Raw genomic sequence first — 23,226 nt, forward strand, 5'->3', positions numbered from 1 at the left:
TCTAAAATAAAAATAACAATGTGCACAAACTGCACCCTGATCGCTTTTAGATCCGGTGCTATTCATAAAACGCTGCGAGCTTGGTAGCCCCCTCACCGGGTCACTCTATTTGTCTATTATTTATTTTATGTTTTCCGTTGCATTTACTGTCGTGGGTGGTCATGTTGCAGGTCCCCCAGTGGGGACGGCTGCTCCACCGTCCCAAAGTTGGAGGCGGAAATGCGAGTTGATTCTCGAAATAGAGGGCTACTTCTTTTTATTTTTTTTGCGTCCACAGTCCGTGCCCCGGACCCCTGTTCTAAGACAGCGTGATGGAATAGTCGCATGGATTCGACTGTTCAGACTGAGGCCGCATTGCAGAAAAATCTGACCTTTAAGACCAGAGATTAAGGACATAGGAAAGGAAAGTGGCCCAATTCTGAATTGAAAAGATCAAGACTCCATGTGATTTGTGCTGTTCACATTGTCATGAAAAAAAACTGATCCGTTGCACGAGCCACATATGAGGGAGCAAAAAAATAAATATACAGATTTGGGCCACTTCAGCCTGCAGTGTGCCATTAAGAAAACACAATCATCTGTCAATTGATTGCTAAAGGACAAACACATTGGACCAAACCAGACCTCAGCAGCTCTGACTGGTGCTGGCCTACCGACCTGAATGAGCTGCTCCTTCAGCTTGTAGATGGGCAGACTCTCCCTCTGCTCCAGGATGGAGAGCTGCGTCTTTTTCCCGTAGGAAGCCTTGTTGCCCCCGAAGGCGTGCTTCTTCCACTCTGGAATGTCATTGGGCATCATGCCGATGCCTCTCATGTTGGCTGCAATCTGCCTTCCATCAACTATCAAACAGAGGAAAGGAAATAATGATGCAAATGTTTTTTGTTTGTTTGTTTTCTTCTTCAAAAGCCACACAGCGATTATCACGGGATGACACACACAAGCTAAGGCTGCCAAAATGCTTGGGGCTTTCGTCACAAAGTGCGGGTTTGTGACGCAGAGAAGTTGTTTTCGCGCTCCGCAACTTTTGGCAGTTCCCCGGCTCGATGTCCATCGCTAGCTCTGTTAGCTGTGCTAGCTGCCCAGCCCAGAGGGAACCTATAGGAAACCCAACCCCCAAAGCGAATGCTAGCTTGTGAGCCCTCTAATTTAACTGAAACCTTGACTTGAAAAAATTTTTTTTTAAATTATTGAAATACTTATATTACATTTTAAAAAAGTATGTATTTAACACATAAACCAACTACATTGTGCTTAAGTAATAAAAGCAAATGAAAAGGTGTCGCTTCGACCCGCATAGCAGTGCGTCATGAGATTATTTCACTGTAAAAATAGGATTCAGGCCTCACCATCTGGCAGCGGGTCGACCCAGTGCTTGTTGAGCCCCATGGGGATGGAGTCCATCTCGGCTTCTCGTGCAGCTTGCTTCAGCTCCCGCCGCTCCTTGGCCAGAGCACTCTGCATCATGGCCGCCTGGGACAGCGAGCCGTCTGGATTCTAACGCAGAGGAGGAACGGGAGATTAAATATCTGGTCATTAATATGGTTCATGTCGGGACAGTCAACAGAAACATCAGAGCCAAAGCTCACCTTGACAATCTTGACCGGGCTCATGTCCATGCTCTGCTTGGTGTGTCCTCTCAGGAATGGAGGCTCCTCTTCCACCAGCTCAATTTCCAAGTCCTCGTCTGCACAGCGAGAAGCAAAGGTCAATCAACAAACCCCCACAGCGCAGTTTGACAAATCTCAACATTTATTTCAAACATTACGTGACACATGTTGTCCTGCCACAGGAATCACCCTTCTGCAAAATGACGACTCAGAACACAAACTCAATAATAATGTTCTTTGCAGATCTCTCACGGCTTGCCCACCTGAAGCTAAATTGCGTTTTCCATAGTTAACTGGAATATCTCACCTTCTTCATCATCAACTTTGGGAAGGATCCCTGTTTCATCGTCAAAGTCTGGAAACTCTTCTTTTGACAGGACGTTGGCGGCGATCATCTGAGGTGAGAAAACAGCCATTTAACGTCCAACAGGGTCAGCCTGAAGACATAGCTCCAGTCACCTCCATATATTTCTGACAAATCACTGACATGGGACCAAGAGCTCAAAATGTCATGCTTTTTTTTTTTTTTTTTTTTTTAACAGTACAAAGCGTTAAGTGATAATACACCCACTTAGCGCCAAGTCCATTTCAAAGGAGAGTCCATATTGTCTTTATGGCCATTAAGATTTTCTGTGGACTTTGGCAATGCACAATAATTCTTAAATCCAATAACGAGACCAGAACAAAAATGTCAGAATTCAAACTTGAAAGAGACTTGTGAGAGGTATCGGATGGAGAAAACACATATAATGTTAAACTTAATGTCGCAATGAGCCTAAACCAACCGTTTGTTTATGCTGTTCAGTAAAAGTAAAAAATGGATCAGATTGGTGCTCACTATAAGTTGGATACTTTAAAGGTTTTGTGATTCGGAAAGGCTCCTGCTCCATCCCTCGCTGACCGTCCTTCCTACCTGTTTGATCTCCCACTTCTCTGCGTCAGATATCTTGGTGAGCCTCTTGCGCTCCAGCGTGTCGTCCTGCTCCATCTCGGGGGCGTGGCCCAGGTTGAGGTTTGTGGGCCGGTCGGGGTTCCTCATGGTGGTCTCCTCCCCGCCGTCCGGCCCCACGTTCCTCCTCCGGTTGGGGTTCACGTCCTCCCCCGTCTCCTGGTCCACATCCTGACGGCGGGAAATTTTGGAGCAATTTAGGAACAATCGCGTGACTTCTTTCTGAATGCTTTAAGGAACTAAAAATCACATGGATATAGAAATTCAAATAACACAGCAAATACACCAACTAATTGTTCCCACCCAGTCAAGTGATAGTCCTAATTACAAGTTTTTTTTAATATGATTTTACACAAGGCTGGTGTAAGAACCACACTAAAAACTCTAGACCGTAGTAAGGGTAGTATGGGTCGTCAAGGACATGTATAAATCTTCTTCGGGAGAACTATATAACGAGGGTCACATGGTCATTTGGCTTTTAGCAATAACCTTCACTAGAACATAGAAAGAATGTAAAAATAAACATGAAAATAAACAATTATAGTAAAAGCTTCACAATATAAAATAACTTAATATACAAAGAAACAATTTGAAACGTCGAAATGGACAAAAAGCAATTACATAAACCAAAAACAAACATAAAAGATAATAAATAATAATAATAAACAAGAAAGACACACAAATAACCCTTAAAATGAACGAGGGGATAGAAAAATATTCTCACTAAAGAGGTGTGTTGTGGAGCTTACCTTCATGCTGAGACTGGTCTTGGAGCCGGTGAAGGACAACACTTTGATCTTCACTCTCTGTCCTTTGCTGACGACATCGGCCACGTTGGCCACGCGACCTTCTCGACGCAGCTCGGAAATGTGCACCAGACCCTCCCATCGTTTCCTACAATCACAAAGTAGTTCATATCACATTACACGTCCTTGGTACACGGCTAAGCAGGTAAAAAAAATTTAAAAAGTCGAATTTCCCCATGAGACCAAAATTCAAAAATGTATTAAATGCATTCTTTTGATTGGACAAAATATTGTTTAATGGAGAAAGACTTGTTTCTGTTTGATATGAAAAAATGACCTCGCATGAGTTCATGACCCAATAAGTTAACAGTGCAAAGGCGGTCAATGGGGAGAGAGTGCTCGCTGGAGCGGCGAGGGCCGTGCATGGGGCGCTGTAACCTTGGTGGACATTATATCTGCGTTTGTAACACAGACAATGGTGTTGAAGTGCAACTGCGCTCAGAAACCACAGAAATCCCAAAAGTTACATTGCGTTGCTCTCACAAGCCCAAGATCTGAATGTACATCTTCAGATCACATTTGCTAAACAGTTCACTGTTCAGGTTGTGTTTGGTGTGCAGCACTGACCTCAGGCCCTCAAGCTGCACAAAGCATCCAAACTGCATGATGCTGGTGATCTTGCCGTTGTAGATGTCTCCCACGGACGGCTCTTCTGGAGGGGGACGGTCCACGTGCTTGTCCTTCCAGCGGTCAGAGTCTCTGTCCTGGTCTTTCTCTTTGCGGGGGCTGGGGGAGCGCTCTGACCAGCGAGTCGACCGCTCCCGTCTCTTACCACGGTCCCTCTCCCTGTCCCTCTCGTGTTCCCTGTCCCTCTCGCGGTCCCTGTCCCTCTCGTGGTCCCTGTCCCTCTCGTGGTCCCTGTCCCTCTCGCGGTCCCTGTGCCTGTCGCGGGAACGAGACCTGGACCTGGAGCGGGACCGTGGACGATACCTCCTCCTCCGGTCCCTGTCTCTATCTCTGCTTCTGCTACGACTTCTGCTGTGTCGTCTCTTCTTATCGGACCTGTGAGATAAATTTGGAAAGAGACAATTTATATTAAAAAAAAAACAAAAAAACACCAGTGTTAAACTAACACCTTGAATTACCACTACGGTGACAAGTCTAGTTTCTAGTCCTTCTATACAGACCTGGTGCTACTGTTCAAAATCAGTTATTTAGTTTTTCCAACCACTTGGCCATGAGAACTCAGCACATAGCGCTGTAAAAATATTTCTAATTCTACTTTTAAAAAAATGAATGAAAACTAGAGCTTGTGTTGCAAGGTGAAAATTGCCAGTCTGTACTAATTCATCATTTCAAGCCAGAACAGCAACTCTGTCAAGGGTCAAGTTTCACACTGAAAGTGACAACTATTAGCAGATTTTTTTTAGATTCCATAATTGGCGAGTCACTCAGTAAAGAGCTTCATTTTCAGACTTTGCTTGATTCAGGTGGTGTAATGTGAGTGACTTCCAGTGAACGAGTGTAGTATAAATAAGTCACATTCAAAATGAATTATGGCAAATACCTAGAGCTTTTCAATGGTTAACAGAATAACGGTTGGTGCCATGGGATTATTTAACCGTAACAAGGGACTGCCAGGGCAGAAAATAAAAGATTGGGAACAGGAAACAGGATGAACCTATCCAATTTAACTAAGTGTCTACCAGGACCCACAGGTTGTGTGTGGAATTTAAGACCAGAGCCACCCCCCATCTTACCTGCTCTTGCTGCTTTTTGTTTCGGTCCCGCTGACACTGGGCATGAACATTTCCAACTCCTTCATGGCATCAGCCGCGACTTTAACATCGTCCTCGTCCAGTAGCTTCTGTACAAATCAAGAGGATGGAATACATTAGAGATGTCTCATTGGTATTATGTAAATAGTGCGTTACCTGTCTACATATTGTGAGAGAATTATCTGGTTTCAGGAGCATAATATGAGACCAACTTAATTGTATGAAATTTACTTTGCTTGTTCTTTTTTTTATTTCCCTTTGACTATTTGATGGCCTTCTATTAACATTAAGCACTTTGAATTTCATGTCATCTATTAAAAGGTGCTAGACAAATAAAGGATATTATTATTACTAGTGCAGTGCCAGTTGAAAACATGCATGTTCGTGAAAGTCACGACGAGAGGCAATGTAAAAACACAGGGGAAATACAGTCTCTCTCACACGCTTTTTAATTGACTCGCAGCTCCCTTGTTTATTCCAAGTTTAATATTACACGTGTTGCGTGTCCGCAACACACATGCCGGTTCGAAACGGAGCCATTGCTTTCATGGGAAGCCCCGCCCCCGCTGTTTGTCATGGGAAGCCCTGCCTCCCGTTTATTGAAATTTATTAGTATTACACGTGTCATGTGCCCAAATTGCCTCTGACACTGAACGTCCTTGGGTCCCCAGCAATACACCTGCCAAGTGTGAGGCCGAACGGATTGTTGAGGTAAGTGAAGGACATACATACAGGGATTCCTTCCTTTATTGTTAGATTACATACGTGCCTTGCAGTTTGTGAAAAAACGCTTCTGAAACAGGTCCAGCGGTCTTGCAAAATAATTTCTGTTATCATACGACAGAGAAATAATTTTGCAAGACCCTCCCGCCCCCCTACACTGTTCTATTCTATTTTACTGTTCAGCTCTGTTTAAGGATGTGTTACCAGACAAACAGAGGCCGAAGAATTAGATTCACTTGCCTTTGGGGAGGACTCGTTTGCTCTACACAACGCAGGGAACATCTCCTTCAACCTTTCCTTCTGGCTCTTCTGCTTGACCACAGGCTCAGAGTCTGTTATAGGAGAGAAGGTTATAACATTATTATCATCACACTACATTATCCTTCTAATGGGCAATCAATGTGTGTAATAATAAATCATATACTAAACACAGAGATCGGCTTACTTAAACTGTTACACAGTTCACGCTCAAATATGCTAAGGATCCTTGCAACTGTTTCTCCAATTTAAGATGAAACTATTAATGGACGCACCTTTGCTTGTGGTTGGCTTTGGTGGAGGCCGCATCGTTTGGATGAGCCTGAGCAAATTGCTGACGAGAGAATCCTGCATAACAAAGACACAAAACAGAATTCAAACAACTTTTTATCTTCCCATCTATTGACAATCAGTTCAACAATGGTGATATTTTCGTTGACAATTAATAGTCATTTATAATTGAGATTAACAACAGAATTTTAAATAAATTAAATTTTTTTGAAATTTTATTTGCCATTATGCTGGAGGCATAAACTAAAACTTCAACTAACAGACTGGCAGAACAGCTGGTTAGTGTCAATTTTGCTCATCCCAACTGACAACCCTCAGATTCACCTTCGGTTTATCATGGTCGTTCAAAATTTGGTTTTGAGATCCCGCTTCCGGTTTTTACAACGACTTCTTACAAAAAGACACTGCGATCTGCTCGAGCAATCGCGATCATGGGATTAATGAATTCACCGTATGTGTTGGGTTCAAGTGCAAATACCAAGACTAGGTGCATCTATGTAAACAGCCCTTCACCGCAAACCGCAAACTTACCGTAAATTCGGCTCCGTTTTTGAGCAACAGATCCTTAAAGCCATCGAAGGTGGGTTGTTTTTCTGCCAAGTCGATAACGAATTCCGCTGCGTGGGGGAGGAAAACGGGGTGATTAAAGGCGTGCTCGCAGGGGGATCTGGGCGAGGGGAGACGGTAACAAACAACACAGTGTTCCGCTGGCGAGGGCTGGCTAGCGGCGGCTAAAGCAGTTAGCATTAAAGACCCGCCGCCGGGGGCCCCGTTGGGGCGACGCGACACGTACCCACATCCTTGTCGCTTATCCCCAAGTGGTTGTCCAGCTCCGTGCAGACCTTGGACACCAGAGACAAGTACTCGAGCTGCTTCAACTCGTCGACCCCGCCGTCCGCCATTGCTTCGGGATGCGACGCCGCCTTGCTCGTGTCCCGGCGGCGGCGCGTCGGCGGCTTCTTCTCCTCCCCCACGAATTGGCGGCTGGCTAGACGCGGCGGCGGCGCATTGCTGCCCCCGGCAGGTCATTCCCGGAACTCCATGGGATGGGTCGAATCCCGGCGTAGAGCCCGGTGCGATGGAGGGAAAGAAACCGCGTAATAGTGCTTCACGGTATGACGGTATACTGCTTCACGGTATGACGCGCCGACGATGTGTTTCAACGAGCGACCCGCGGCTCCATTTTGTGACGCCTCCCCTGCTTTACACGGGCCTGGTGACGTCAGAGGCTCCGACCCCGCCGGGACCGGAAGTGGTTTGATCGATTTCAAGCCACATCGGCGGAAATGTTAATCTTTCCAGATATGAGCAGAGAGGGAGCGGTGCTAACAGGGCGATGGGACGATGCAGCGCGGAGAGCTGCGTCCGTCTGTTCCCGGACCTGTTTGCCTGCACGTCTCGGTGTGGAGCCTGTTCACTCGCTGTTATGTTGTTGTTTTCCTGGGGTTCTTTATTGGATCGGCGCTTCCGCTTCCGGTGTCTGGCGAGGTTTTTTGTTTTTTTTTTAATTTTACGCGCGAGTTTTCGGTTTCACCACACGATGGCGCTAAAATGTAAATAAATAAAGACAGAAAAAGGAAAGAAAGAAAGAAAGAAAGAAAGAAAGAAAGAAAGAAAGAAAGAAAGAAAAAGCAAGGAAGGAAGGTAGGAAGGGAGGAAGAAAGAAAAAGAAAGAAAGAAAGAAATTAAAAGGAAGGAAGAAAGAAAGAAAGAAAGAAAGAAAAAGCAAGGAAGGAAGGTAGGAAGGGAGGAAGAAAGAAAAAGAAAGAAAGAAAGAAATTAAAAGGAAGGAAGAAAGAAAGAAAGAAAAAGGAAGGAAGAATGAAAGGAAGGAAGAAAGAAAGAAAGAAAGAAAGAAAGAAGGAAGGTAGGAAGGGAGGAAGAAAGAAAGAAAAAAAAGGAAGGAAGAATGAAAGAAAGAAAGAATGAAAGAAAGAAAGAAAAAGCAAGAAAGGAAGGTAGGAAGGGAGGAAGAAAGAAAAAGAAAGAAAGAAAGAAAGAAAGAAAGAAAAAGGAAGAAAGAAAGAAATAAAAAGGAAGGAAGAATGAAAGAGGAAGGAAGGAAGAAAGAAAGAAAAAGCAAGAAAGAATGAAAGGAAGGAAGGAAGGTAGGAGGGAAGGAAGAAAGAGAAATAAATAAATAAAGAAAGAAAGAAAGAAAAAAGGAAGGAAGAATAAAAGAGGAAGGAAGGAAGAAAGAAAAAGAAAGAAAGAAATCAAAAGGAAGGAAGAATGAAAGAGGAAGAAAGAAAGAAAGAAAAAGGAAGGAAGAATGAAAGGAAGGAAGGAAGGAGGGAAGGAAGAAAGAGAAATAAATAAATAAAGAAAGAAAGAAAGAAAAAAGGAAGGAAGAATAAAAGAGGAAGGAAGAAAGAAAAAGAAAGAAAGAAAGAAAAAGAAAGGAAAAATGAAAGAGGAAGGAAGGAAGAAAGAAAAAGAAAGAAAGAAAGAAAGAAAGAAAAAGAAAGGAAAAATGAAAGAGGAAGGAAGGAAGAAAGAAAAAGAAAGAAAGAAAGAAAGAAAAAAGGAAGGAAGAATAAAAGAGGAAGGAAGGAAGAAAGAAAAAGAAAGAAAGAAATTAAAAGGAAGGAAGAATGAAAGAGGAAGAAAGAAAGAAAGAAAAAGGAAGGAAGAATGAAAGGAAGGAAGGAAGGAGGGAAGGAAGAAAGAGAAATAAATAAATAAAGAAAGAAAGAAAGAAAAAAGGAAGGAAGAATAAAAGAGGAAGGAAGAAAGAAAAAGAAAGAAAGAAAGAAAAAGAAAGGAAAAATGAAAGAGGAAGGAAGGAAGAAAGAAAAAGAAAGAAAGAAAGAAAGAAAAAAGGAAGGAAGAATAAAAGAGGAAGGAAGGTAGGAAGGAAGGAAGAAAGAAAAAGAAAGGAAAAATGAAAGAGGAAGGAAGGAAGAAAGAAAAAGAAAGAAAGAAAGAAAAAGGAAGGAAGAATGAAAGAAAAAGGAAGGAAGAATGAAAGAGGAAGGAAGGAAGGTAGGAAGGAAGGAAGAAAGACAGAAAGAAAGAAAGAAAGAAAAAGCAAGGAAGAATGAAGAGGAAGGAAGGAAGAAAGAAAGGAAGAAAAAGGGAGGAAGAATGAAAGAGGAAGGAAGGAAGAAAGAAAGGAAGGAAGGAAGGTAGGAAGGAAGGAAGAAAGAAAGAAAGAAAAAGAAAGGAAGAATGAAGAGGAAGGAAGGAAGAAAGAAAGAGGAAGGATGTGACAAATAATCTCTTGAACTTTGTGCGTAAGCAACGGGTGTCATGACATTTCTCTGCATATATGTACGACCGTATGTATATGTACGTGACAAATAATCTCTTGAACTTGAACTCGAAGAATGAAAGAAAGAAAGAATTGAAGAAAGGAAGGAAGAAAGGAAGAAAGGAAGGAAGAAAGGAAGGAAGGAAGAAAGGAAGGAAGGAAGGAAGGAAGGAAGGAAGAAAAATTAAATGAGGGAAGAAAGAAAAATGAAGGAAGAATGAAAGAAAGGACCGAAGGGAAAAAGAAACAAGCCTTCCGTCATTTTTTTCTTCTACAAATGGGCAACGTAAACATGACTTGATGGCGTACGAGACACGTCTAAGATCATTTAACACAAGATTATCAAAAAAATCTTCCAAACAACGAGAAACACGACGCAGAGTCACTTCACATATTTTCATTTTTTTTATTGATAAAATACAACTGTCGTCGTGCGCATGAAACACTCAGTTCTGTCCTGGGAACTTGGCACGTTGGGCTCATTTTGAACTGTGTGAATGAATGAACTGAACTAATGGTTTTGGATGCACAGCGTGCGGGGATTTGGGGATTTGGGCTCCAGCTGCACCACGCGGAGGCCTCACGCTGCGTCATGTTGGAATGTGAAGTGTGCGTGTCCCTCACTGTGTCTCCACCATCGGACTGAGCCTTGTTGTGCGAGATTCACACGGTGCCGACCGGTACCAGGGTCTCACAGGGGACCTCATGGATTCCACGTCGCAAAAGCCTCAGAAACTCGACGGCAGAGACGTGACAGAGCAAATGGGCGCATATCACTGCACGTCCTCACATCCTCACATCCTCACACCCTCACGTCCTCACGTCCTCACACCCTCACATCCTCACGTCCTCACACCCTCACGTCCTCACGTCCTCACGTCCTCACGTCCTCACATCCTCACACCCTCACACCCTCACATCCTCACACCCTCACACCCTCACACCCTCACGTCCTCACACCCTCACGTCCTCACACCCTCACGTCCTCACGTCCTCACATCCTCACATCCTCACATCCTCACACCCTCACATCCTCACATCCTCACATCCTCACACCCTCACACCCTCACGTCCTCACACCCTCACGTCCTCACGTCCTCACATCCTCACATCCTCACATCCTCACACCCTCACATCCTCACATCCTCACACCCTCACACCCTCACACCCTCACGTCCTCACACCCTCACGTCCTCACACCCTCACGTCCTCACGTCCTCACATCCTCACATCCTCACACCTTCACATCCTCACATCCTCACATCCTCACATCCTCACACCCTCACGTCCTCACGTCCTCACGTCCTCACACCCTCACATCCTCACACCCTCACATCCTCACACCCTCACACCCTCACATCCTCACATCCTCACACCCTCACGTCCTCACGTCCTCACGTCCTCATATCCTCACATTCATATCCTCACATCCTCACATCCTCACATTCATATCCTCATATCCTCACATCCTCATATCCTCATATCCTCACATCCTCACATCCTCACATCCTCATATCCTCACATCCTCATATCCTCACATCCTCACATCCTCACATCCTCATATCCTCACATCCTCATATCCCCATATCCTCACAATCATATCCTCACATCCTCACATCCTCATATCCTCACATCCTCACATCCTCACATCCTCATATCCTCACATCCTCATATCCTCACATCCTCACATCCTCACATCCTCATATCTGTAGGAGTACTTTATCCAGTATTACTCAGTCAAGTGTGTAATTGCAGGCACGTTGATTTATGAGATTGCACTAGTTCCTCAGTGCAACATTTTTTCATACACAAACACAAGACGCACAATATTGGCACACACACATATATACGTCGGTACACCCACACACGCACACGCACGCACGCACACACACACGCACACACACGTACACACACGCACAAATGCACACACACTCACTCACACACACACACACTCACACACACACACACTCACTCACACACATACACACACACACAATATTGAAAAACACGCACAAGTGCATGTCCACATGTGCATGGTCAGTACACACACACACAGACACACACACACACACACATACACACACAATATTGACAAACACACACAGATGCATGTCCACATGTGCATGGTCGGTACACACACACACACACACAGACACACACACACACACACATACACACACACAATATTGACAAACACACACAAATGCATGTCCACATGTGCATGGTTGGGACACTCACACACACACACAGACACACACACACACACACATACACACACAATATTGACAAACACACACAAATGCATGTCCACATGTGCATGGTCGGGACACTCACACACACACACACGCACACGCACGCACACACACACACACACGCACACAGACACACAAATGAATGTTCTATGTTTCTTTTTACATTTCTCTCCTGTTAGGTTGGACTGCATGGATGCGGCCCCACCACTGGCTCCAAACTCATTTAGACATTTTGCCAATCCATCTCGCAATTCCCGTTAGACAATGTAAACAGACGCTCGGTTTATAAAAAAGGGAGAGAAAAAAACCCTGTGATATTCCACACCCCTTCCTCATTTCTTACACAAGTGAAATGCTCACTTGGTTTGGTGCTTTCCAGTTCCATAACAGGAAGATATCACACCTGCATGCCATTAGGGTTCTTGTTATGTTGATTTATACAAAGACATATCGACAAAATGAAAAAAAGTATTGAAAATACATCTATCCTCTATACTCCATTCCCCTGTACATAGATGGATATAGTGCAAATTAGATAGAAAGATGGATAGATAGATAGATAGATAGAGACAGACAGACAGACAGACAGATAGATAGATAGATAGATAGATAGATAGATAGATAGATAGATAGATAGATAGAGACAGACAGACAGACAGACAGACAGACAGACAGACAGACAGACAGATAGACAGATAGATAGATAGATAGATAGATAGATAGATAGATAGATAGATAGACAGATAGATAGATAGATAGACAGATAGATAGATAGATAGATAGATAGATAGATAGATAGACAGATAGATAGATAGATAGATAGATAGATAGATAGATAGATAGATAGATAGATAGATAGATAGATAGACAGATAGATAGATAGATAGATAGATAGACAGATAGATAGATAGATAGATAGATAGATAGATAGGTAGATAGGTAGATAGATAGACAGATAGATAGATAGATAGATAGATAGATAGATAGATAGACAGATAGATAGATAGATAGATAGATAGATAGATAGATAGACAGATAGATAGATAGATAGATAGATAGATAGATAGACAGATAGATAGATAGATAGATAGATAGATAGACAGATAGATAGATAGATAGATAGATAGATAGAATATACAATAAACCTCAAAATCAACTTACTAGAAGATATACAATTTTGATGTGTAAAATAAACCTAAAGATTGACAAAAACTATGCACCTTAAAATTAATAATAATGGCCAAAATAAGCATCCAATAACAATGAAACAGAAAAATAAACCCATAAATAAACAATTAACAGTAAAAAAAAATTTCAATGTGCAATAAACCTAAAAAAAGATGGAAAAATTACAGTGCTTGTCCTGACCTGACCCAGGTTGAGGAGACAGAAATGGGAGGTTAGTAGTATGACCCATGCTACATGCTACATGGGGTACCTTCGTTAACATTTAAATAATTTAGCTCATTACAAGCTATGACTCCAGTTTCGCTTTTTCAATCTCCAGCTTCTGAACATCTTCACCATGACACATATGACACATGCGCAGCATTTAGAAAATGTGCTGCAATTCCAGACGTGCCGAACGAGCTGCATAGAAAAACAATTGGCAAATATGAAAAACACAACCACATTAACAGAAAACACAAATGCATTAACAGAAAACACAAACACACTAACAGAAAACACAACCCCATGAATAGAAAACACAAACGCTTTAACGGAAAGCACAGACACATTTACAGAAAACCCCAACTAATTAACAGAAAACACAACCACATTATAGAGAACACAAACGCTTTAACAGAAAAAACAACCGTATTAACAGAAAACACAAACAATTTAACAGAAAACTCAAACACATTAATAGAAAACACAAAGGCATGAACAGAAAACACACACACACATTAACAGAAAACACAAACGCATTAACAGAAAACACACACACACACACACACACATTCTTGTACTGGTATCAAAGTGAGGTCCAAGTAAATACACCTGTTAGCTGAGTGAGTGCACTTCTCATCCAAAAAATAGTTGGGGGGGGGGATACAAAGCACCTTCTGAAATAGAGAGAGAGAGAGAGAGAGAGATGGAGAGGGAGTGTGTGTGTGTGTGTGTGTGTGTGTGGACAGTACTGTATCTGTGATTTGTGCAATGGAAGCCAAATTGAAAGCACAGCTGGAAGCAGGGGGCTGTTGGAGTTGAAAATTCCTGCTGTGACAGAGTGTGTGTGTGTGTGTGTGTGTGTGTGTGTGTGTGTGTGTATGTGTGTGTGTGAGGAACAGTGAATAATATGGGGAGGTGGAGCTGCTGGTGGTGGTTGGAGGGGGCAGGACAATGGTGTGAGGAGCGAGAGCGGGGGATTGGCTGGCGGCAAAGCTGCCTTTGTGAGATCACAGCCCCCACAACAGCCTCCGCCCACATGACGGCGCTCATGCCAAGAAGAGGATCCACCCACACCCCCACCCACAACCACGCTCCAGTGAGGGTAGTGTCTTTAAACCAAGTGGACACCGTTTAGATGGATGAGTCAGTGACCATTGATTTTAGGTAGAACAGAAGTGACACACACACACAGACACACAGACACACACACACACACACACGCACGCACGCACGCATGAACACACACACACACACACACACACATACACACACACACACACACACACACACACACACACACACACACACACACACACACACACACACACACACGGCTACAAGCTAAGAGACCCAATTACATGCCATCAACCTCTATACTGGGTAGTTTATATCTCTCTGGAAAACAAGACAATTATATATAAATACATTATTTATATAATTGTAATAGCTAGTGCATGCCTGCTCAGAAATTCAGACTTTCGAAGACATTCTAATGGCACAGTATAACAAGATTTCAGCACAATTTTGCAAGACAAAGGCAGCACCAAATGGGGAAATTGAGGCATAATACAACTTCAGGAGGATCCGTTGAGTCAAGGTCTGTCAACGATCCAGTCCTGTTTATGCAGACTGTAAATATTTTATCTTGTCGGCAGCTCTTGATAAACAACATTGCTGAAAAAGAGATGTTTCTTAAAGACACTCTTTGTGACTCAGTCGCAGAGCCCTATATAATAATAATAATAATAATAATAATAATAATAATAGTAATAATAATAATAATAATAATAATAATAATAATAATAATAATAGTTATTATTATTATTATAAACTCTACCCTAGGTTTACACACTGTATTATTATTATTATCATTATTATTATTATTATTATTATTATTATTATTATTATTATTATTAATAATAATAATAATAATAATAATAATTTAATTACTTTTAACTCTTATTCTTAGTCTTCTTCTTCTTCTTCTTCTTCTTCTTCTTCTTCTTCTTCTTCTTCTTCTTCTTCTTCTTATTATTATTATTATAATTATAGGCTCTATCCCTATTGTTATTGCTCTGACGTTTTTATTTTTAATATTCTCAGCGTTTTTCAGGCTTAAAGTATCTTAACATAGCACATGGTTGAGGTCTCGTTAGAACTGGGACCTTCCAGACATCTTGTCGTTTGAGTTTGATCAATGTCAATCTACATGAATTAGTGCAAAAAATGTCGTAATTCTACCGGAAGTGGACGAATGTTGAGGAGATTTGATTAGTTTCAGGAGTGGGCCGCTTTATGAAATCATCATCCAAAGTGTTATACAAATCCAGTCTTCGTCTCTCGGAACTCATTCGCATCCGTCGACTCGCAACGCGAAGACAGACAACTTGAGCCGATGCTGCGTTTAAAGGAAACTCTGAAAACTGACTCGCGCTGTATTTTACAAAACCCGGAAAACTATAAACGGTTCAGTGATGTAAGTGCACAGCGATTGGTCCAGACATTGGCCGAGAGAAACACGTGTGAAAAAACACGTGAAAAATAAGGTACTTCACTTAAAGTTAACATGTCTTTACTTATACACGATTTATTTCAAAACATTAAATGTGAAGGCACTCAAATTATGGCATTACGGAAACTTGGAAAATTGAACATGACTAAACTGGACCCTGTATATCGCTGTCTGCAGCTTTATTTATTATTATTATTATTATTATTATTATTATTATTATTATTATAAACTCCACCCTAGGTTTACACACTGTATGTCTACTCTACATACTGCGTTTTACTACTACGACACAACACTCCAGTGCTTGCTCACAATATTAAAGTCTGAACCTGCTCTTTCTAAAAGGTCAGTCCAGATATAAACAGATATATCAACGAAAAAATATCAAGCAATTTACTGTCGCATAGCATTGTAGCCTTGATGTAAATTGTTAACAGTGTAAGTTTCATGTTGTTGCACTGTTACTATAGTGATTATGTATAATCATTACAAAAAAACCCCGATACTTATTACAGTATATTCAGCATGCTTACAAACAATGACAATAACATTTTCAAAATATATATTGTAAGGAGGTGGCCTGGGAACCACATACATTTGCAGCTCATATTTCATTTGCTCCTCAGAATACGTCTGGCCACCCCATTCAAACAGATTTCCAGCCGACCTTGCCAGGGTCGGGCCAATCACAACCGTTTATCTGATATGGGGCGGGTTAGTTAGCGATAGTCAGGCAACTTGTATCGACTTGTGACCGACTGCTCCAAGATACGACCGTGGAAATTTGCAGTTGGTGCGTCGGCGGCCAGTCAGCAGTCAGTCAGCAGTCAGTCGGCAGTCAGTCGGCAGTCATTTAGCAGTCAATCAGCGGGCGACCTACATCGTGTGTGCACGTAGTTTCGTGGCTTATCGATATTTTTTTCATATTTACTGTGTTTGTGCTGTGTATTTTGTTTATTTTCACCCTTCATGATGAGTCCTAAGAAGAAGGATGATGGGAAAAAGAAAAAGCCAACGACTCCCATTGAAACTAAGAAGGAAATCATAGAAAAATATGAGCGCGGTGTATATGGGAAAAATTGCTTCGACATACACAAACTGTTTTAACATATGACTGTTTTAACATATGACTGTTTTAACATATGACTGTTTTAACGTACGACCGTTCTTATAGAAGAAATTCCAGTCGTGCGTCGAGGTACCACACTGTACTATTATTATTATTATACTTATTATTATTAAAATATCCATTTTATTACCTCCCATATACAGTTTTTTTAAATAACACGTCTCAATACCCCAAGTACTAGTAAATAGTTTGGGTTGATTTAGTAGTACTGAGACAAGCTCTTGTACTCTCTTTTGGGATTACTTTATTTTTCATTGGTCGAGTTGTATCTTTATGCTGAGGCTGTGCTTTACATATTTTCCTCCCGATTTGCGGGAGCTTGATTTAAGACCCACGTCACCATTTTATTTCACAAACTACTGTGTGTATAAATTAATAATAAAAAAAAGTTATAATAACAGAACAGACAACTCATTTTCTTTTTCTTTTCTTTTTTGGTGGAGCCAACGTCACTGAACACGTTAAAAGTAGCTCCACATAAAGTGGACGTTTGGCAACCGGAGGAGGTGGAAGAGGGAGGGAGGAGGAGGAGGGGGGAGGGAGAAGGAGGACGAGGAGGAGGAGGAGAAGGGGAAGGAAGATGAGGAGGGGGGGAGAAGGAGGAGGAGGAGGGGGAGGGAGAAGGAGGAGGAGGAGGAAGAAAAGGAGGATGAGGAGGAGGAGAAGGGGAAGGAAGAGGAGGGGGGAGGGAGAAGGAGGAGGATGAGGAGGACGAGGGGGGAGGGAGAAGGAGGAGAAGGGAGGTGGGAGAAGGAGGAGGAAGAGGAGGAGGGAGGGAGAAGGAGGAGGATGAGGAGGAGGAGGGGGGGAGAAGGAGGAGGAGGGAGGTGGGAGAAGGAGGAGGAGGAGGAAGAAGAGGAGGATGAGGACGGATGGAGAAGGAGGAGGAGGAGCAGGAGGAAGATGAGGGGGAGGAGGAGGGGGGAGGGAGAAGGAGGAGGAGGGAGGTGCAGGAGGGAGGAGGAAGCGGAGGATGAGGAGTGGGAGAAGGGGAGGAAGAGAAGGAGGGAGGGAGAAGGAGGAGAAGGAGGAGAAGGAGGAGGAGCAGGATGGGGAGGAGGAGGAGGAGAGGGAGCGAGAAGGAGGAGGAGGAGCAGGAGGAGGAGGAGGAGGAGAAGGAGGAGCAGGGGAAGAAGGAGGTGGAGGAGGAGAAGGAGGAGAAGGAGAAGGAGGAGGAGGAGAGGGAGGAGGAGAAGGAGGATAAAGTAAAGGAGTGATAAAAAAGTCCAAAGCGAGGCAGATCAAATATGAATTTAGTCACATATTTATTACATAAATATATAGTAAAATAGACCAGCGACAATTACCATAAAAATATCTTCCTTTAAAATCCTGACCATAAACAAAGATTTTTTTTTGAAAAAAAAAAAAAATAATCATAATAATAATAATACAACGTCCAACAAACAAACAAACAAACAAACAAAGACGCTGATTGTCTGGACCGGTCGTTAAGCAGCACCCACCACGAAAACACCTGACTCCGCCCCTCACCTGCCCGCCGCTGGACCCGGAGGGGGGAGGGGGGGGGGGTCCAGAGGGGAGGAAGAAGGAGGTGGGTGTGATGGAGGTGCGGGTGGTGTGAGAGGAGATCACAGTAGATAGATCCGGAGTGTAAGTGTGTGTGTGTGTGTGTGTGTGTGAGTGTGTGTGTGTGTGTGTGTGTGTGTGTGTGTGTTTTTCTCACACACTGACTAACATGCTCATTGTCTGAATCCTGAATATTCATTTTTGCTGGGACGCGATCTGATCTGATCCGATCCCATCCCATCCCATCCCATCCGATCTGATCCCATCTGAGACACCGAATTCATTCGCAAGAAAGAAGAACAGGAAAAAGAAAAATGGGTCAATCCCATCAGAACAGTCCCCGGAAACTCGACTTTTGGCAACTTTTTGGCGTGTTTTCTCTACTTATTATCACACAAATGAGGGTCACGGGTCGGACGCCTCAAACAAAATGAGAATGAAAAATAAAATACAAGGAAAGTTGTGAAAAAAAGAAAAAGGAAATAGAGAGAGATAGTTCTGTCGACCTCTGACCCCTTCCATCGCCGTTTCGCCGCCGCCTCCCGGACCAAAGCGAGCCAATCTCACGTAACCGCACCTCTCGTTTCTCGCTGCTACCGCGCCCCCCGCGTGACCCCAGAACCTCCGAAAAATCATCGCCCGGCGGAGCCTCGAACGACCGGCTCCCGAAATCATTTCCAGGTGTCCCGCGCAGGACGCCCGGAGAAGGTTTCCCCGAAGGGAGGAACGTCGATCCCCCCCCCAAAAAACTGTCTGGATGACGAACGCATCGGGCCGCGTCAGACAAACGGCCGCGAGCTCGTCTGGCGGCCTGCTGTGCTGCCGGGGGACGTTTCGGCGGCGGAGACTCCCTCCTGTCGCTTAACCCTGAACGCAAACATGTCGACCAGCATCTGGCGGAGAGAGAGAGAGAGAAAGAGAGAGAGAGCGAGAGAGAGAGAGAGATAGAGAGAGAGAGATAGAGGGATGGAGAGAGGGAGAAAGAGAGGGAGAGAGATAGAGATGGGGGAGAGAGAGAGAGAGAGAGAGAGAGAGGGAGATGGGGAGAGAGAGAGAGAGAGAGAGGGAGAGAGTGGGATGAGAGAGGGAGGGAGAGAGAGAAGGACAGAGAGCGAGAGGGAGCGAGGGAGAGAGAGGGAGAGAGAGAGAGAGAAGGAGACTCCGCAAGATCGTTCAGAAGAAAAGCTCCATCCATCCTCCCCCCATCCATCCATCCTCCCCCCATCCATCCATCCATCCATCCATCCTCCCTCCATCCATCCATCCTCCCCCATCCTGGGAGGCGCCCAGTGTCCGGACAACAGGCTATGGAAGCAGGTAAAGCAGGCGTAGGGTTCCAGCTTCTCCCCCATGAATTAACAACCCTTCTAGGTGTTCTTCAGGGAGGCTTGTTTGGTGGGAGCCACGTGTGCGGCCGCCCGACCACGCGGAGCCTGCTACGAAAGTTCAACTCACTTTTCCTCCACTTTCAATCCAAAGATGTCACTTGCCAGCCTGCCACGGAGGTTTTGGCCTATTTCGCCGTACGCAATCCATATTAAACGTAACCAAGGTGGTGAAGAAGTCGCAGTTGAATGATATTTGGGAGGGGGTCTGGGGTTGAATGGCGCTGCATGGGGCGGATGGAAGTGGAAGTATTATTATTTATTTATTTAGTTATTTATTTTTAAGACAAGTCCGGCTGAGTGACATTGGCCGTTAGATGGAGCCGACGGAGTTGATGTTGGAGTCGAAGGAGCGAAATGTGCTGGGAAGCTCGGACGGAGCCCAAGGAACAAACGGAGGAGAGCGAAAAAAAACAAAAAAAACAAAAACGAGCGCAAAGATGGAGAAGACCGGACGCGGCCGGGGGGGGGGGGGGGGGGGGGGCAAGAGCCTTCCGAGGGCCCCCCGGCGTCGCCGACCCGAGCGGTCCCCCCCCCCCCCCCGCCCCCTCCCAACCAAAACCTTTCTCGAGCGCTGCGGAGCACCGGCTCAGGACGTCCAAACATCTGCTCCCACAGCGTCACGTCACGTCAGCGTCCAAAGAAGATCCGTTTCCCGGACGCGGCCGTTCTTCCTGAAGGGGTTTGCGGCGCCAACTGAATTTGTTGGTTTTATTTTGTGTTTCTCTTCTCCCTCAAGGCCTGTCCCTCCCCACCCGTTTTATATCAAAGGTTTCCCAAACGATCCCGGTGATTTAGCTCCGGGAAGAGCGCGGCGAGGCAGCTCAAATCGAATCAGACAAACAACGGCGCCGCCGACATCATCGCTGCCGGGAATTTGGTGGAATACTTGACTTTCTCTTTGAGGCGAGGGGTTGGCTGTGAACCACTGGGAAACACCATATAATGATCCACAAAATGGAATTATGTTAATAAAATGTTATGATGTTGCCATAACAGGCGATAAGGGAGCAGTGTGTGTGTGTGTGTATGTGTGTGTGGGGGGGGGGGCAGCAACAAGGAGGTTAATTTTACCATAAACAGTTGAACAAACCTAATGTGTGCAAAACAAATAAACACATTTCATTTACGATAACGAGCCTAATGCGGTTTTGATTGGAAAAGTTTTCGTTTGAACTTTTGTTCTCGGTTCCTGCACGGGCGGCATCCTCCCCACACGCTCAGCCCCGATGGCTGTTGTGATCGGAGCGCTGTGTCGCCAAACATTGTCATTGAGGCCGGCTTTCCATGTGCCAAATATATAATAAATATATAATAAAAATAAAATTAAATATTGAAAAATTATTAAAAAACATTAGCACATATTACAATCATTATAAAAAAAAGTCATAATTATAATTATTATCATTAATAATAATAATAATAATTTTTTTAAATAAAATAAAAAAAAATGAAAAAAAACTGTCTAATGGCATCGATTAACTGTCGGTTGCTGTTTGTTATTCTGTCTTCTCTGTCGCTCTTTAAATTAAAACCTTCTTAAAAAGTTTATATTTTTTGTCTTGATTCCTGACACACGCGTCCCCAAACGCTAATCCCAGTGTCCGGCCCCGCCTCAGAAGGTGCTTTTTTTAAAATTATTTCATATTTTTTGGGGGGGGATTCGGGGGGTTTTGAAAGACGCACGCACGCACACACTTCGGTGAGTCATAATTTCAATTTCAGTGCTAAGTGCTTCAAAAAAAGCGTCAAAAAGGGGCTGGAACAGAAGACTTTTCCGAGCGCGAGCCTCAAATCTCAGTTATTTGAGTTGAATTTAAAAAATAAAAAATAATTAATTTTTGGTGTGGAATCAGTGACGGATCGCCCTGGCACAGATTGTCTGGGCCCTGTTGGCCGGGCCCATAACCTGCACCGGTGTTAACATAATAAATAGTTGGGGCGGTGACACGATGTCACCTTTAAAGTAAGACATACCTCCATCCAGCGCGCTCAGCTGTGTATTTACCACCTCAGTCACAAAGGAATTAGGGTCACGGTCGCCGCGGCATGAGTAGTCGTTTTATGTGCACGCTCACGATGTACCATGGAATCGCTCTCAAATGTTTGCCGGGCGATACAGGCCGCGTCAACAACAAACGGCAAAAAAAATAATAATAAGAATAAAAAATCCCTACGTCGTCATCAATCAGTCGTCAGCGGTTTCTGACTCTTCCCCGACGCCGCCGCCGCGTCCTCCATAATAAAACGAAATAAGAACCACCCGAGCAGCGCAGCGGGACACGGCCGACCGGGCGGATCGGTGACGTTGTCAAATTGAAAACGGCCGAAGAAGAAGTTCCGACGTGGAGACATGGCGGACGGCATCACAGCTCCTCAAACAGCGACGCGGGCGTGATGGACTGCCGGGCCGCCGCTCCAGCGTAGCCGCGGCGCCCGTAGCCCGCCTGCGCCTGACGCTCATTCGCCGAAGCGGGTTCCACAAATGGCGCGGCGGCTCTGCCGGCGATGACGTCACAACGCGCAAGGGGAGACATTTCGAGCGTGAATGGACGCGGGAAAGGCGCAAATCGGCGCAGAACAATTCGCCACAGGGCAGGAAGTGAAGCGTTTGACCCGCTCACCCCCAGACCCGCACTTTTGATGTCCCCCCAAACTTTCAAACGATGCGCGCGTCCCTGCAGTTTTATCTGGTAAACCACCATCGCAAGCTCTTCGTGTTGACATCGGGGTCGGTTTTTTTGGTCGTTTTTCTTTGTTTAATTTGGGGGACGCCGAGCGCCTCGCGACCACGGAATCCTTTTGACGCCATCGCAGTCGGACCGAGAACTCCCTTTCGTTGAGAGCGGGGCGCGGCCGACATGGGAGGCGGTGATGGCCAAACAGAACACAGACGGAAAAAGGATGCCCGTGCTGATCGTGAAAACCAGAAGACCAAAAAAGATGAGTTAACAATGGAGGTTCATCTAAGGTTAAACGTTTATTCGGTTTTTTTTTTCTTTCTTTCTTTTTTTTTTTTTTTTTTTTTTTTTTACCTGAGAGAATCCTTCAATATCTTTCTTTCACCCACAATGCACTGTCTGTGTGTTTGTGTGTGTGTGTGTGTGTGTTAAAGGGGTTGTGACTCGGTGACAACCGACGCTACAGCGCAAAATAATCGCAAAAACTTCTCCTCTACAGCGTTTTGGAAAAACATGGACACAAGACCAGTCGTAACTGTACAAGGCTCACACATTGCACTTCACAAAATCACAACTGCATCTTTTCATCAACCAACCCCAACCCCAACCCTAACCCCCCCCTTTTTTTTTTCCAGCGCAATTCAATTCATTTTCTGTGTAAAACTCCAAAAAGGGAAGGCATAAATTGTGCAAAATAAGCCTTCCGTTTGTGGGGTGCAAGTTCAACATTAACCTTTTTT

At 44.1% G+C, this 23,226-nt stretch overlaps 1 protein-coding gene across 1 annotated transcript in view; it reads right to left on the bottom strand.

The window, feature by feature from the left end:
• dhx8 (DEAH (Asp-Glu-Ala-His) box polypeptide 8) overlaps positions 1-7,797 on the bottom strand; it is a gene marked incomplete at its 3' end in the record, with an annotated part of 28,113 nt that extends 20,316 nt beyond the window's left edge. Inside the window, exons 1-12 of the mRNA XM_080021291.1 lie at positions 7,146-7,797; positions 6,884-6,969; positions 6,337-6,409; positions 6,044-6,135; positions 5,063-5,169; positions 3,930-4,364; positions 3,306-3,450; positions 2,521-2,727; positions 1,915-2,002; positions 1,587-1,684; positions 1,347-1,494; positions 658-839 (exon numbers count right to left, since the gene is read on the bottom strand). Of these exons, the coding sequence (XP_079877417.1) occupies positions 658-839; positions 1,347-1,494; positions 1,587-1,684; positions 1,915-2,002; positions 2,521-2,727; positions 3,306-3,450; positions 3,930-4,364; positions 5,063-5,169; positions 6,044-6,135; positions 6,337-6,409; positions 6,884-6,969; positions 7,146-7,254 (1,770 nt within the window). The 5' untranslated portion in view covers positions 7,255-7,797. The remainder of the gene's footprint in view (positions 1-657; positions 840-1,346; positions 1,495-1,586; positions 1,685-1,914; positions 2,003-2,520; positions 2,728-3,305; positions 3,451-3,929; positions 4,365-5,062; positions 5,170-6,043; positions 6,136-6,336; positions 6,410-6,883; positions 6,970-7,145) is intronic.
• Between the last annotated feature and the right edge of the window lie 15,429 nt (positions 7,798-23,226).

The sequence above is a fragment of the Zeus faber genome (genome assembly GCF_960531495.2).
Source record: "Zeus faber genome assembly, chromosome: 20".
Lineage (NCBI taxonomy): Eukaryota > Metazoa > Chordata > Actinopteri > Zeiformes > Zeidae > Zeus > Zeus faber.